Genomic DNA, 13754 nt, shown 5'->3' on the forward strand with positions numbered 1-13754 from the left:
AAACGGTGTCAAAAGGAAGTAGTGAACAGAAAAAGAGTGAGCTCTCTTTAATGCAACTAATGGTTTCTTTTCCTCATCTTAGACGGCTCGTACCGTCGCAGCTTCCGGCAGGGGTGCACCAGCCCGCCTGGCCGAAGCCACCTGGTCTCGAACTCCCCCCTCCACCTGGGCACGGAGAAACACTTCCGCCGCTCCAGACGCGACAGACCTCGTCTAGATTCCCTGGAGTGGAGAGGAGGAGGGAGAGAGCACGCCGCACGCCCACCCTCCATCACCTCCCCTGGAGACGGAAATTCTCGTTTGACGCTTCACTCCACCCACTACAAACACGAGGACTCTTGCTCAACCTGCTCGTCCTCCTCCGACTCTGAAGAGGAGGGCTTTTTTCTCGGCCAGCGGATTCCTCTACCTCCTCAGCTGACGGGGGAGAAAGAGAGGGAGGGGGAGAGTTCACAGACAGAGGGGAAAAGCAAGAGAGGGAGTCTGCGGAGGAGGAGGACACAAAGTCTCAGTGCGAAGGACAAAGACAAGGACAAAAACTGCATATTGTCCTGAGAGGAAGAATGATTGCGATATGTCGATTATGCTGATTCTTGCTTTCGTTCAGGAAGTAAACTGAAACGTTTCAGGCATTTTATTGGATGGACGCAGCATCAAGTCGGATCTGTAGTTTCAACGTTTAAAGTCGATTTTCCTGATTTTCCTGCTCTAACACGCCTGGTTAATAAACTAGTAAAATAGCTGCACAGCAAACCAGCTATAGTAGTAACTCGATTTAAATTGATTTATAAATACAGATGGAAACGAACACGTGCATAATAAAACGTAACCTTAAGGAGTGACTCAGCAAAAAATTCAATCGACATCACTTCCCCTGTTGTCAAGGCTTGTTTGTTGGTGCTACGAGGCAAATGTAACAGTTAGCAGAAATGCAATGGGGTCCAAATGTCTTCGACCACTACAGAAAATGCTTTTGCATTCTTTTCTAATTTAATGTGAAAGTGTTCATTACAATTGATATATCATCAGCATAAAAACTTAATTGAAATGTAGAATATTTACTGTACGTGAATTTCTCAGATGATTAGTATTTGGTATTTCCCCCTGTTTTTGCTTTAATGACAGCGTGCACTCGAACTGGTATAAATGGTTTGGGGGGGAAACAAGCTCAAATGAACACTTTCACAACGTCATATGAACACTTTCTTGATTGGTAGAGGTGAGTCTCGTGGAAAATCTGAAGTTGTGTACAAAAAAAAAAAATGCTTACATTTTAAATATTGACCATATTTAAATATTGATCGAATTATGATCATTTCCTTTCTTTGTTTTAAAAAGTTCAAAGCTTGAATTTCTTTCTATTTATATTCCATATAGAAATGAAAAGACTTCTCGTCGTGGTCTCAGATTTTTGAATCCGACTGTATAAACCCAGATGTTTATACACCGATCAGCCGTTACATGACAACCACTGACGGGTGACGTGAATAACGTTGGTTATCTCGTTACAACGGGACCTGTCAAAGAGTGGGATGCATTTAGGCAGTAAGTGAACAGTCGGTTCGAGAGTTGATGTCTTGGATACAGGAAAAATGGGCACGAGTAAGGATCTGACATGGACTTTCACAACTGATCAAATTCCCCAGATCTCGATCTGATCGAGCATTTGTTGTGGGACGTGCTGGATTAACAAATCCGATCTACGGAAGCCCGACCTCGCAACTTGCAGGACGTAAAGGATCTGCTTCGAACGGCTTGGTGCCAGATACCACAGCACACCTTCAGAGGTCTTGCGGAGTCCGTGCCTTGACGGGTCAGAGCTGTTTTGGCGGCACAAAGAGGACATGCACAATATTAAGCAGCTGGTTTTAATGTTATGGCTGATTGGTGTATACAATCAGCACTTTGCTTCTTTTATCCATTCTCTTTACTACAGTGCAACATGAGACTTTTCTTCTGTAAAATCTTGTTTGGCGCACTGAGGCCTACTGCACGTGTTCAGGTTATGTGCGTGTACTCCGGCAGACACTTACAGGCACGTATGTGCAAGACCCGGAAGTGTCTACTAGATCTTAGCCACATGGTGTCCAAGTGTGTGTGACGTTAATGAATGAGTGTAGGGTGAGATTTTAACTGAGATAGACTTCCATTACTAGTTAGTTTTATGGTGTACAACTAAAAAAAAAAAAAAGTTTTCTGCCAAAAAGCTGTGTTTGAGCAGGAAAATCACTTGTGCATAGCTTAACACACGCTGTTAGAAACAAACTCTGTTGTTCATATGAGTCTAGAACATGCTGTGACTCACATATGGGGCTGTAATAATTACAGTATCATGAGGCATATCTTCGAGAGATCTTTCATTGAAGCACTTTTTTTAATTTTCACACAGATAGCGTCAGTTTTTTTCCCCCTCTCTCTTAGAACTGAGGAATATTTGATGATGGTGTTTAACCACATTCTTTGAAATACGTTACAACAACGAATATGTTCACACGCCTTCAATCGAGCGGTAGTGTGTGTTCATCTGGGTGAAAGATCACAGTAATCCGAACACAATATCACCAGGAGGAAGTCATTCAGGCTCTTTTCTTAGACGAGAGAGAAGATTGCGATCTCAAAGGCCAGTTGCGTTGGATTTTGTTCCATGACAAACACACAGTTCTCTAATGCAGAACGAATGCACGGGGACACATGGAGAGAGAGAAAGCTACAAGGCTTGTACGTTCTGGAAACTGTGTGTGTGTGTGTGGGTGGGTGGGATGCCTGGGTATTGCTCTGTGTTTAAGATCTGCATGTTGATTACGTGAATCTCCAGTAAACATGGAAATGATAACTCTCCTTGTCTTTGGTTCTGACATTGAAAACGCCCCCTGAGGCGTTGTGAGATGCAACAACAAAGAAATCGTGGTTTTGCTGGTCGACCAAAACTGTCCTCTTTCTTGCAAACAACTTAATAGTATTCAGAAAGTGCTTTGTGGAGACAACAATCCTGTGACTGCGCAGCTACGCAAGAGCTCTCGGTGTTTCAAACAGTTCTTCATGCTGAACTTAGACGAAGATGTAGGACAGAAACGCGTTCCGAACCTTCCGGTTCTTCTGTTCAGATGATGGAACCAGAAGATGTAATATTGAAAGACACTGTAAATTACAGGCGTACTTGTTCTACATGCGCGGGTGACGGTGCCGATTTTACGCTCCTGTGAAAATAGCTTTAGATATGTATGTATGTTTTTTTTTTGTTTGTTTGTTTTTTGTTTTTTTATTTTTATCACTCATTTTTTATCAGAGAATATTATTTCAAGTAACCTTTTTTTGTATAGGTGAAAATAAACCACTTGACCATTTCATCATGTGTGCATTGAATTCATTTTAAATTGAATTAAAGCCGTTTTCGTGAAGTTTCACTTCATTCAGACGGAGCTTGTTTTTGTGCTTTACAAATTGAGACTTGGTGTAGGGTGAAACTGTTGATATAGTGTATAGATGCAAAGGCCACATTCATGGTCATTTTGGGGGGGTCAATAGATGTTAAAATCAGGATTTTTACCTAGAATTACTTATTGCAGTCCATCATCCCGAGTCACCAAAGGCATTGCAATAAAATAATCAGACGGAGGCGAGTTAACGACAGTAGTGATGTGAATTCTGGTTCTTTTTTTGTGAGTCAGATCATTTGACTCATCTCCCCAATAAGAGTCACCTCTTTTGGCTCTCAAACGACTCATTACTGCCATTTTCATGTCTCACCATTCACACAACAACCAGCTCTGAAGCTTTTGATGGAAAACTAATTGTGAAAACACTTCATCACTCTAATTATGTACTTGGAGCGCACTACATAATTATATTCTCCAGTTCACACTAGCACTGTCTGTGAGTCTCTTTTCTATATGCTTAACAGCTCCATCTATCCATTTTTCCATACTGCTTATCCTACACAGGGTCTTGGGGCAGCCTGGAGCCCATCCCAGGGAACTCTGAGCACAAGGTGGGGACACCCTGGACGGGGTGCCAACCCATCGCAGGACACAATCGTTCACACGCCATGGACAATTTTGAACGGACATGTCTTTGGACTGGGGGAGAAAACCGGAGTACCTGGAGGAAACCCATAAAGGGAGAACATGCGAACTCCATGCGCACAGGGTGGAAATGGGATTCGAGCCCTCAACCCTGGAGGTGCGAGGCAAACCATTAAGCCACTTTGCCTTCATGCTTAACAGATAAATTTGTCAATTAAACATCCACAGAGGTTTAGCTTTCCTTATTTAAATGCTCTTCTGTGCCTTATTGGACTGGCGGTGTATCTAAAAATGACGTCCACTTTCAGCACTGACAGAATTATAATGTATAAAGGCCATTACACAATGCTAAAAATTCATTTCCATTGAAATATTTCTCTGAGGATTCCTATAAATTCCCTTTACAGCCACAATGCAGTGCGGTTTCCAGTAAACATCCGCTCCTCTCTGCTTTAGAGCACACTTAAGGAGCAGTGCTGACTAGCCCATTAAAATCACAATATCGCTGTACGCCTCCTGTGTGTACACAGCTTTATTCAGGACGGGAAAAGTTCACCCTTATTAGTTACTAATTAAAGGTCGGGAAGTCTCAGGCTCTGTTTTATCACCATTTGGGCTCAAGGACACACAGTATTGTGCATACATATTACTCCATCTCACCAATAGGTGGAAGTATGTCTTATGACTTCCAGAAGGACAGGGATTTTCCCAGGTGAGATCAGAGATGAAAAAATAGCAAAGTTAATTCATCTGAGAGCACACACAGTGTGTCCTTTATACATGTGTGACGATACGTGTCCTTACTTTTAAGGCAGGAGAAAGACTCAGAAAGAAATAAAGCTGCTGAACTGTACTTTCCATTGTCACTGGCGTGGTGCCATAAAGGGTGCTTCTTTTGTACAGTAGTATATATCTTTTATATCTATAGAAACTGAATTGAATTGGACCACTGATGTACATTTAGAGCGTTACTCTAAAAGCTAATCGAAAGGTCCAACACATTCACCTTCCCAGGTATTTCCCTGACAGTACCACCTAGCAACCATAACACCACAAAGAACAGAAAATACTGTTTGGGAGTCAAGAAAAGTACAGAAAAGACTTTCCCCTGGCTCAAAGAATAAAAGTACGGACAATAAATGTTCGTTTGTTTGTGCTTAATTGATTGCTTTTTAAAAAAAAAATTCATTTACCTACTCACTTGTTTTATTCATATTTATGTTAGATTCATTCATTTAGCATTCGTTCATGTTTGTTTATTGCCTCATTTATAGATTTATTGACTTATTTGTTTTTTTATTTGTTTTGTCTGTTTATGTATTTGTTTAATTTACATATTTTTATTGAATTCATTTGAATTCATTTGTATTTAGCTGCTTGCTTAATTTTTATTTATTTATTCATTTACTCACTCACATATTTTATTTATTTGTTCAATTGTTTATTATTCCTGTATAGATGTACTTATTTGATTATTTATTTGTTTGTCTGTTAATGAATTTACTGACTTATTTGAAATCAATTCATTTAGTGTCTTTAGTGACTTGCTTGTTTGTTTGTTTGTTTGTTCATTTCTAGATTGACTTATTTGTTTATTACTCACGCATTTTATTTATGTCTTTGTCCGATTGTTTATTTATTCATTTGCAGATTTCCTTACTTATTTGTAAGAATGGTTTTTGTTACTTATTTACTTGTTTGTCTGTTTGTTGATGTATTTACTTGCTTGCTGATTTTATTTATGTATTTGTTTGTTTGTTTGTTCAATTGTTTATTATTCCTGTATAGATGTACTTATGTCATTATGTATTTGTCTGTATATGTATTTACTTTTATGTATTTGTAATTAATTCATTTTGTTTGTTTACGTATTTAGTTACTTGTTCGTCTTTGTTAATTTACAGGTCTACATATTGGTTTATTTATTTTGTTTTTCTCTTTGTTTACTTACTTGCTTGTTATTAAATGTAGTTAGTTAATTAGTTAATTGGTTAGTTTTGGGGAGGCCTATTTTATTGGCTTATTTTCATGACCCATGACGTGCTAAGGTGAAAGAGCTGAGAGGTCAGGAGGAGGAGACTTCTCCCAGAGAACGCCTGCAGGCTGGTCATATGACCTGTAATACTTCCTGGTGTGTGCGGGGGGTTCCGATTGGACACAACGTGCAGGGGGGCGGGGCAAGTTCAGGACTGCAAAGGCAAACAGGTTTGTCTAGTTTTGCTTTCCTGCCAATGCACACACATGTTTATATTCACACACACATAGAGAACAAACCCAGACACATTGTCTAGCTGTACTTGTTCATATTTCTTATTCTTCACTGCAAGTGTGTAAGTTTAGGAGACATTCCTGGATCTGTAACCTGGGAGCCACACACATACACACACACACACAGGTGAGTCTGTATGGGTGTGTTTGTGTAATAGTATGACCATGTGAGTACGTTGTTTCTTTTCTCTGTCCAGTCGTGCCTTTAAACAAATAAGATGATCAGAATTCTGTCTTATGAGTGATATATTAATTTTAACCATTCAAATGTAAAATTATCATCAATATTGTTTCTTGTGCTGCTGTTACATGATCTGAATGTGTGTCCAACTGTCAGTGCCGTGTCTTTTACTTTTACTTTAGTATTCACCCAGGATCATGTAGAAACAAGTCTTATAATTCCAGAGAAATGTTTCCTGAATTTACTAGCCTGTGCTTCTACTGTAATCACTTTAGGACTAGAAAGATCCTATCTTCTGTTTAGTGGAAAGCAGGAAAAAGACGAGAGAGAGAGAGAGAAGCTGGTGGAGAGGGGGATGGGTGCTCTAAAAGGGAGATTAGGTGAGATGATGATGATGATGATGATAATAATATAGAAAGAGAGATGAGAGTGATCACACAGTGGACAGATGGTGAGCGCGAAAGAGAGAAAGCTTTGCCCTTTGTCCTCAGGTGGAGCTTTGGCTTGTATATTAAGGGAATGGCATACGTGCTGACCACGTGTCCGACACTGATCATGTGTAGTAGCAGAAGCCTCCTCGCTGTACAGAGAAAGAAGTTAGCGTTTATTAACAAACCCCTGCACACAAAGCTCTCGGTTCAGCTGCCAGAGCGCGGTGGCTCAGGATCATGTTCCTTCTTTCTGAAACCCACGCTGCATTCCTTCCTGGAGTGTAGGTGTAACGTACGTGTAGCACTTTCCACTCAAGTACACCAATTCTGTGGAATGATTAAAGGACATTTATCAGAGTTGTGCAGTAGCTGTTCTCATAAAGTGCTGCTATCTGAGTTCACTTTTCAGTTGTGAAGCAAGATCAGTGTTATGCAGTCCGTCAGCAAGAGACATGACTGGCCTTGCTTTATTTCGGTATTCCACTGACGTCCACAGAAACGTGTCTCTGTCTCTCTGTGCGTGTCTCTCCCTGTCTCTCTGTGTGTGTGTCTCCCTGTCTCTCTGTGTGTGTGTCTCCCTGTCTCTCTCTGTATGTGTGTCTCCCTGTCTCTCTGTATGTGTGTCTCCCTGTCTCTCTGTGTGTGTGTGTCTCCCTGTCTCTGTGTGTGTGTGTCTCCCTGTCTCTGTGTGTGTGTGTCTCCCTGTCTCTGTGTGTGTGTGTCTCCCTGTCTCTGTGTGTGTGTGTCTCCCTGTCTCTGTGTGTGTGTGTCTCCCTGTCTCTGTGTGTGTGTGTGTCTCCCTGTCTCTGTGTGTGTGTGTGTCTCCCTGTCTCTGTGTGTGTGTGTGTCTCCCTGTCTCTGTGTGTGTGTGTCTCCCTGTCTCTGTGTGTGTGTGTGTCTCCCTGTCTCTGTGTGTGTGTGTCTCCCTGTCTCTGTGTGTGTGTGTCTCCCTGTCTCTGTGTGTGTGTGTGTGTCTCCCTGTCTCTGTGTGTGTGTGTGTGTCTCCCTGTCTCTGTGTGTGTGTGTGTCTCCCTGTCTCTCTCTCTGTGTGTGTGTCTCCCTGTCTCTCTCTGTGTGTGTGTCTCCCTGTCTCTCTGTGTGTGTCTCTCTCTCGCTGTCTGTGTGTGTGGGTCTCTCTCTCGCTGTCTGTGTGTGTGTGTGTCTCTCTCTCGCTGTCTGTGTGTGTGTGTCTCTCTCGCTGTCTGTGTGTGTGTGTCTCTCTCGCTGTCTGTCTGTGTGTGTCTCTCTCTTGCTGTCTGTGTGTGTGTCTCTCTCGCTGTCTGTCTGTCTGTGTCTGTCTGTGTGTGTGTGTCTCTCTTGCTGTCTGTCTGTGTGTGTGTCTCTCTCGCTGTCTGTCTTTGTGTGTGTGTCTCTCTCGCTGTCTGTGTGTGTGTGCGTCTCTCTCGCTGTCTCTGTGTGTGTGTGTGTGTGTGTGTGTGTGTGTGTGTGTGTGTGTGTGTGTGTGTGTGTGTGTCTCTCACTCTCACTGTCTGTGTGTGTCTCTCTTTCTCTGTCTGTCTGTCTGTCTGTCTGTCTGTCTGTCTGTCTGTCTGTGTGTGTCTGTGTGTGTGTGTGTGTGTGTGTGTGTGTGTGTGTGTGAGAAACCCCTCTAATTTCTACCTGGGGTAAACATGAGCTTCTAATGTTTAACTAGCCAGCTAGCTATCTGACTATGGCAGTGTTGCATATTTGTACATTTTCATAGATCCTGATGTTTTTATTGAAGGTAATGATCCAGCTATTTTCCTATGCCTTTTTTAGTACTTTATTGGGCATAAAATGTCTTTTTCTACATACAATATTTTCTTGTTTAATAATAATAAAATAATCATTGCCAAGCCTGTGATGATAGCTTTCAGATTCTTGCTGGATTTTCCACGTGTAAATTTTCCAGGAAAGTATCCCTTAAGCTTTTGAATGTTCCCTTATTCTATACAGTTGATGGAAATGACGAGTATATTCTCATCCATACCATGGGTTATTCGTTTATTCATTCAATCTTTCATTCATTCATCAGTCAGAAAGCTTTTCTTGGGAACGCTGAGGCTAATATACCCCGGACAATTGAACCCAAATAGTTTGGAAAAAGACCAGCCAGACTTCATCTGTCCAGTTTGGGTGAGCCTGTGCCCATTGCAGCATCATATATTCCTGTTCTCGGCTGATAGGAGAGGAACCTGATATGATCCTTTGCTGTTGTAGCCCACCTGCCTTAAGGTTCTACATGTTGTGCTTTCTGAGATGCTCTTCTGCTCACCACGGTTGTAAAGAGTGGTTATTTGAGTTACTGTAGCCTTCTTATCAGCTCAAACCAGTCTGACCATTCTCCTTTGACCTCTCTTGCGCAAAGGTGATCTCGTGTTATCTTAAAGCTAACTCTATTGCAGTTTCAGTGTAGGAAGACCATGTTTGAATCATTAAAAGAAAAGTGAAAGAAGAGCTTTTGCTTGTTTGTTTCAAGTGTTGCCTCTACACATGTTATTCCTCAGCAAATGTTCTTCTTTGTGGTTGTGCTTGAATTTGAGTAGTGTGAAACCAAATTGGACCAGATATAAAATGACGTGAATGAGTTGGATTAGAAGTGGTATAAACCCTAGTCTCGTACCTCATACCTTTTTTTTATTCTTTTTGTTTTTGTTTCTGCAGATACAGACAGATCACAGAGACCTGCATTACCCCATCTCTACTTCCTGCAGGCCTTGTTTGCCTGCATTGATGCAAACCAGGGACCGAGGAAAAGGGGAACCGTTTGCTGAAAAAATGTCTGTTGAGGCTCTTGGGCTGTTGCCTCGGCGTTTAGCGAGACTGACTGAAACCGCAGACTCTTCTTCCGGGCAGCGCAAGCCGAGTGCTGTGGAGCGCCTGGAGGCTGACAAGGCAAAGTACGTTAAGAGCCAGCAAGTGGCACTCAACAAGCAGCTGCCAATCATCCGAAAGCCCTTGATGCCATCCTGCAACAGCGGGCAGCTTCGACCAGGTGCACCACAACCAACGCGCAAATTGGCTGCTCGCTCCACATCTAAACCTGAGGCTCCGCCCCTTAACCTAGAACACCTGAATAGCCTGATTAATGGAGTCAGTGATGCACTTCCATCCAGTAGTTTGCAAAGGGTAAAGCCTGGAAAACGTCAAGATTCTGCAGCAGGCAGTGTATCTCCGCTCCCTTCCCCGACTTTGAGTGCAGTTGGAGACGAACCAGACTTGACAAAAGACTCAACACCACAAAAGAAAATATTAGGAGATGGCCATGCAGCCAATGGGTCTTCTTCTTATACAGTAACAGTACGGCGATTTGATGTGAGGCCTCACTTAATGACACCGCAGATGAGAAAGCCATGCCGAGCACAGCTCCCCGGGCAGCGCGTCCACTCCCAGCTTTTGCAGCTGCTCAGGCCGTACACTCAGACTTCCCCTCCACCACAGCCTCTTCAGCCCATCAAAAGCCGGCATGACATCATAAACATCTCCACTCCTGTGAAATCCCCTGTAAGCCCAGTTCAGGCTTCACCATTCTCTGCTGAACCCCTAACTCCTGCCTTACTTTCCCCTGATAAATCTCCAAAAGAAAAAAATGAAGTGTCTCTCACCTCAGCCCAGGAACCCCTCCCACCTCCATCTCCTGCTGGCACCCACAAGTCCTCAGTAAGCTCTAGGAAACGAAGGTCGCTAACGCGTTCCAAGTCTGATGTGAGTGACCGTTTTTCCCGCGTTGGTGCAGAAGTCGAGCGTTTCTTTAACTACTGTGGCCTCGAACCATCAGACTTTGAAGAGCTGGCGCCTGGTTCGGACATTGCATCTATCTCGCGCCTGCGTAGTGCTAGTGCTCCTGCATCAGAGTGCACAGCTGAAGGGGAGGGGGATGGAGAAGAGGAGGAGGAGGAAGCAGCCAAAGATGAGAGGCCCAGCTATGGTGTTTCAGTCATAGAAAGAAATGCACGGGTGATCAAGTGGCTGTTTGGAATGCGCCATACCAAGGACAGCACAAAAGTGGCTAACGTTTAGCTTGGACGACCAAGGTGACTCAAGGTTGTGCGTGTGCACTAAAAAGCTTGGGTTTTTAATTCTCAAGACTTTAGGCATTATTCTGTGAAGTTATTTTCACAGTCCAATATCCCCAGCCTCTGTGACCTCTGTAAACCAGTTAAAAAGCAAATGACGTGGACCACTAACATCCAACCAATCACATCGAGGAGGCATCTCTGCTTGCCTGTCAATCATGTTTGCCTGACAAACACTGACTGGAGGCTCTGTATTTGTTTGCTTTTTAAGCTTCAAAACTGCTAGCTGCTGCTAATTTTTGCTAAAACCACTGACTGTACCTTTAATATCAAGTGCCTTGTAGTTTCTATTACAGGTTTATATTACGTCTGTTTAGGGTAATGAGAAAAAGGTTCCAGAGCTACCGGGATCAAGATATGTCATGTCTGCTGCTGTGGAAGTAATTGGATATGAAACATATTCAATTAACTACATATTACTGATTTAAATGTATATATGTGTGTTTTTGGGGTTTTTTTGGGGTTTTTTTATGTGTATGTATAATTCCCTTCAATATGAGAAACGATGATCATGTAATGTATAAACACCAAAAGTATAAAAGTATTTGTTGCATTCATGTGTTCATCATATCTGTGGATTACGGAGTCCGTATTTGTGTGCCTGGTTCTGCTCAATAATATTTGCCCTCTGTTGTCAGATCTGTATTGCAAGTAGTTTTTCCTCTGACCTGAGTAGATCTTCATATACAGATGCACAGATTGTCCATGTTGACTGATGGATTGTCATAATTAATAAAATAAAACAAATTGCTTGGAAAACAGTCGATTATTGCTGTATAATTATTGTAGGTCAGTTGATTGCTTTAAAACACATTGAAAGTTTTCAGAGTTTTCATTAGCACTAACTGGTATGAAAATAGCATGTAGTGTAATTCAACAAGGGTCCCTTTTTTTTTTTCCTTTTTTTTTTTTTTGCTTCCTGTCATTATGGTCAGGAAAAGCAGAATAGATAGCGTGCGTGCTAACTCTAGCTTTTGTCCGTTAAATGGCAGGGGAACACACCCAGTCCTTTCTTTTCTCTCCGTTCTCTGGATCAACCCTTTCAGTGTTGTACTTAATTCAGCCTTAACATTCTAACCTTATTTCCAATAAAGAAGTACAAAATAATGAAACACCTAAAAGAAATGTCATAACTTATATGTTCCAATGATAATTCGAAGAAGAGAGGGAATGTTGCTGTTGCTGTTGTTGTTGTTGTTGTTGTTGTTGAATCTGCTAGCTTTTGTAAATCTAACCCTATGGCAGGTCAGGGTATTTGTTGTTGGGCAGAGTTTCAGGGATTAGCAGGTGTGAACAGGTAAATAGGTTCTTAAATTTCACTTATGCCAAGAGTTGAACTACAGAGAAACACATATATATGATCGTGGCTCAAGTGGGAAGTGTGAATGCATGTAGACTTTTCCAAAAGACGGTTAAAGGACACAAAATTCATCTAATAAAGGTGGTATTAGTATGACCCTGGCTAAAGCTTTACAGGATAAGCTACAATCATGGAAAGAAGCGATTTCTTTCTGTACCGTGGCTGAACCAGATGAGAAAAGCAGAAAAGACGAGTCTTCTGTAAGTGCCTCATGTTCTCTGTTTGTTTGGGTATTTTGCGTCTATTTTAAGAGATTTCTCACAAAAAATAATGAAAAAGGAATAATGCATTAGTATTGCAATCAGATGTAAAAAAAAAAAAATTTTTAAAAATTTAAAAAAAATTGGTCAACCGCTGTGACTTGAACAAGCCAGTTTAATTTGTTGTACTGTAGTGGATTACGTTCTCATGAAAATGTGACCTTGCATCTGAAAGTATCTCAAATATCCCTTGTTTGTCCATTCTGGCATCAAAATACTACAAGATACTACAATATCTTCACATTGAAGATAAAAGATGATACATGACAGACTGAAGTTTTTCATGAGCAAATGTACCGTCAAATCCATAAGTATTTGGACAGTGACACAATTTTCGTACAGTTTCCTCTGTACACCACCACAATGGATTTGAAACGAAGTGATTGAAGTGTAGACTTTCAGCTTTAATTCAAGGGGTTTAACAAAATTTTACATGAACTGTTTAGGAATTACAGGCTTTTTTAAAATTGATTCGTAATTTTTTTAAACCCTCTATTTTCACAGGCCCAAAAGTAATTGGACAAACTAACGATCATACATATTAGGATCATTTTTAATACCTGGATGCAAATCCTTTGCAGTCAATGACTATCTTGAAGTCTGGAACCCATGAACATCATCAAATGCTGAGTTTCCTTTCTTGAGATGCTTTAAAGGACTTTACTGCAGCTGCCTTCAGTTGCTGCTTGTTTGTGGATCTTTCTGCCTTCAGTTTTCGTCTTCAGTAAGTGAATAGCATGCTGAATTGGGTTGAGGTCATCGGACATTTAAGAACAGTTCATTTCTTTGCCTTAAGAAGCTCCTGGGATGCTTTCGTTGTATGTTTTGGGTCATTATCAACACTTTGGGTCATAGTCTACACTTCAATCCCATCTTAAATTCTTCATTTCAAATCCATTGTGGTAGTGTGGTAGAGAGGCCAAATTTTGTCACTGTCCAAATACTTATGGGCCAGACTGTATATACATTTTTAGCAAGTTCTCCTGGGTTTCCACAGGGTTTTCCTCCTACTGTCTGAAACCATGAAAGTAGCTTGATTGGCTGCACTAAATTGCTCAAGGTTTGGAAGCGTGTGTGCATCCCGTCCAGGGTGTATTCTCCTGTCTTGTGCCTAGAGTTACGGGACTGGCTCCAGATCTAACCTGCAACCCTGCTGAGGATAAAGGAGTTACTA

General features: G+C 41.6%; 2 protein-coding genes across 5 annotated transcripts in view; both read left to right on the plus strand.

Moving 5' to 3' along the window:
- Window positions 1-3345, plus strand: part of prickle3 (prickle homolog 3) — a 38913-nt gene extending 35568 nt beyond the window's left edge. For all 4 annotated transcript variants that reach the window (XM_017468710.3, XM_053680119.1, XM_017468711.3 and 1 more), the window contains one exon: window positions 83-3345. In XM_017468710.3, coding sequence (XP_017324199.1) covers window positions 83-555 — 473 coding nt within the window. In that variant the 3' untranslated portion in view covers window positions 556-3345. The remainder of the gene's footprint in view (window positions 1-82) is intronic.
- A 2811-nt stretch (window positions 3346-6156) lies between these two features.
- On the plus strand, window positions 6157-11719 carry fam110a (family with sequence similarity 110 member A). Its single transcript, XM_017468945.3, has 2 exons — window positions 6157-6227; window positions 9549-11719. Exon 2 carries the CDS (start codon window positions 9618-9620, stop codon window positions 10902-10904), a length of 1287 nt encoding a protein of 428 aa, XP_017324434.1. The 5' UTR covers window positions 6157-6227; window positions 9549-9617; the 3' UTR covers window positions 10905-11719.
- Window positions 11720-13754: the final 2035 nt, after the last annotated feature.

This window comes from Ictalurus punctatus, chromosome 5, assembly GCF_001660625.3.
Source record: "Ictalurus punctatus breed USDA103 chromosome 5, Coco_2.0, whole genome shotgun sequence".
Taxonomy (NCBI): Eukaryota; Metazoa; Chordata; class Actinopteri; order Siluriformes; family Ictaluridae; genus Ictalurus; species Ictalurus punctatus.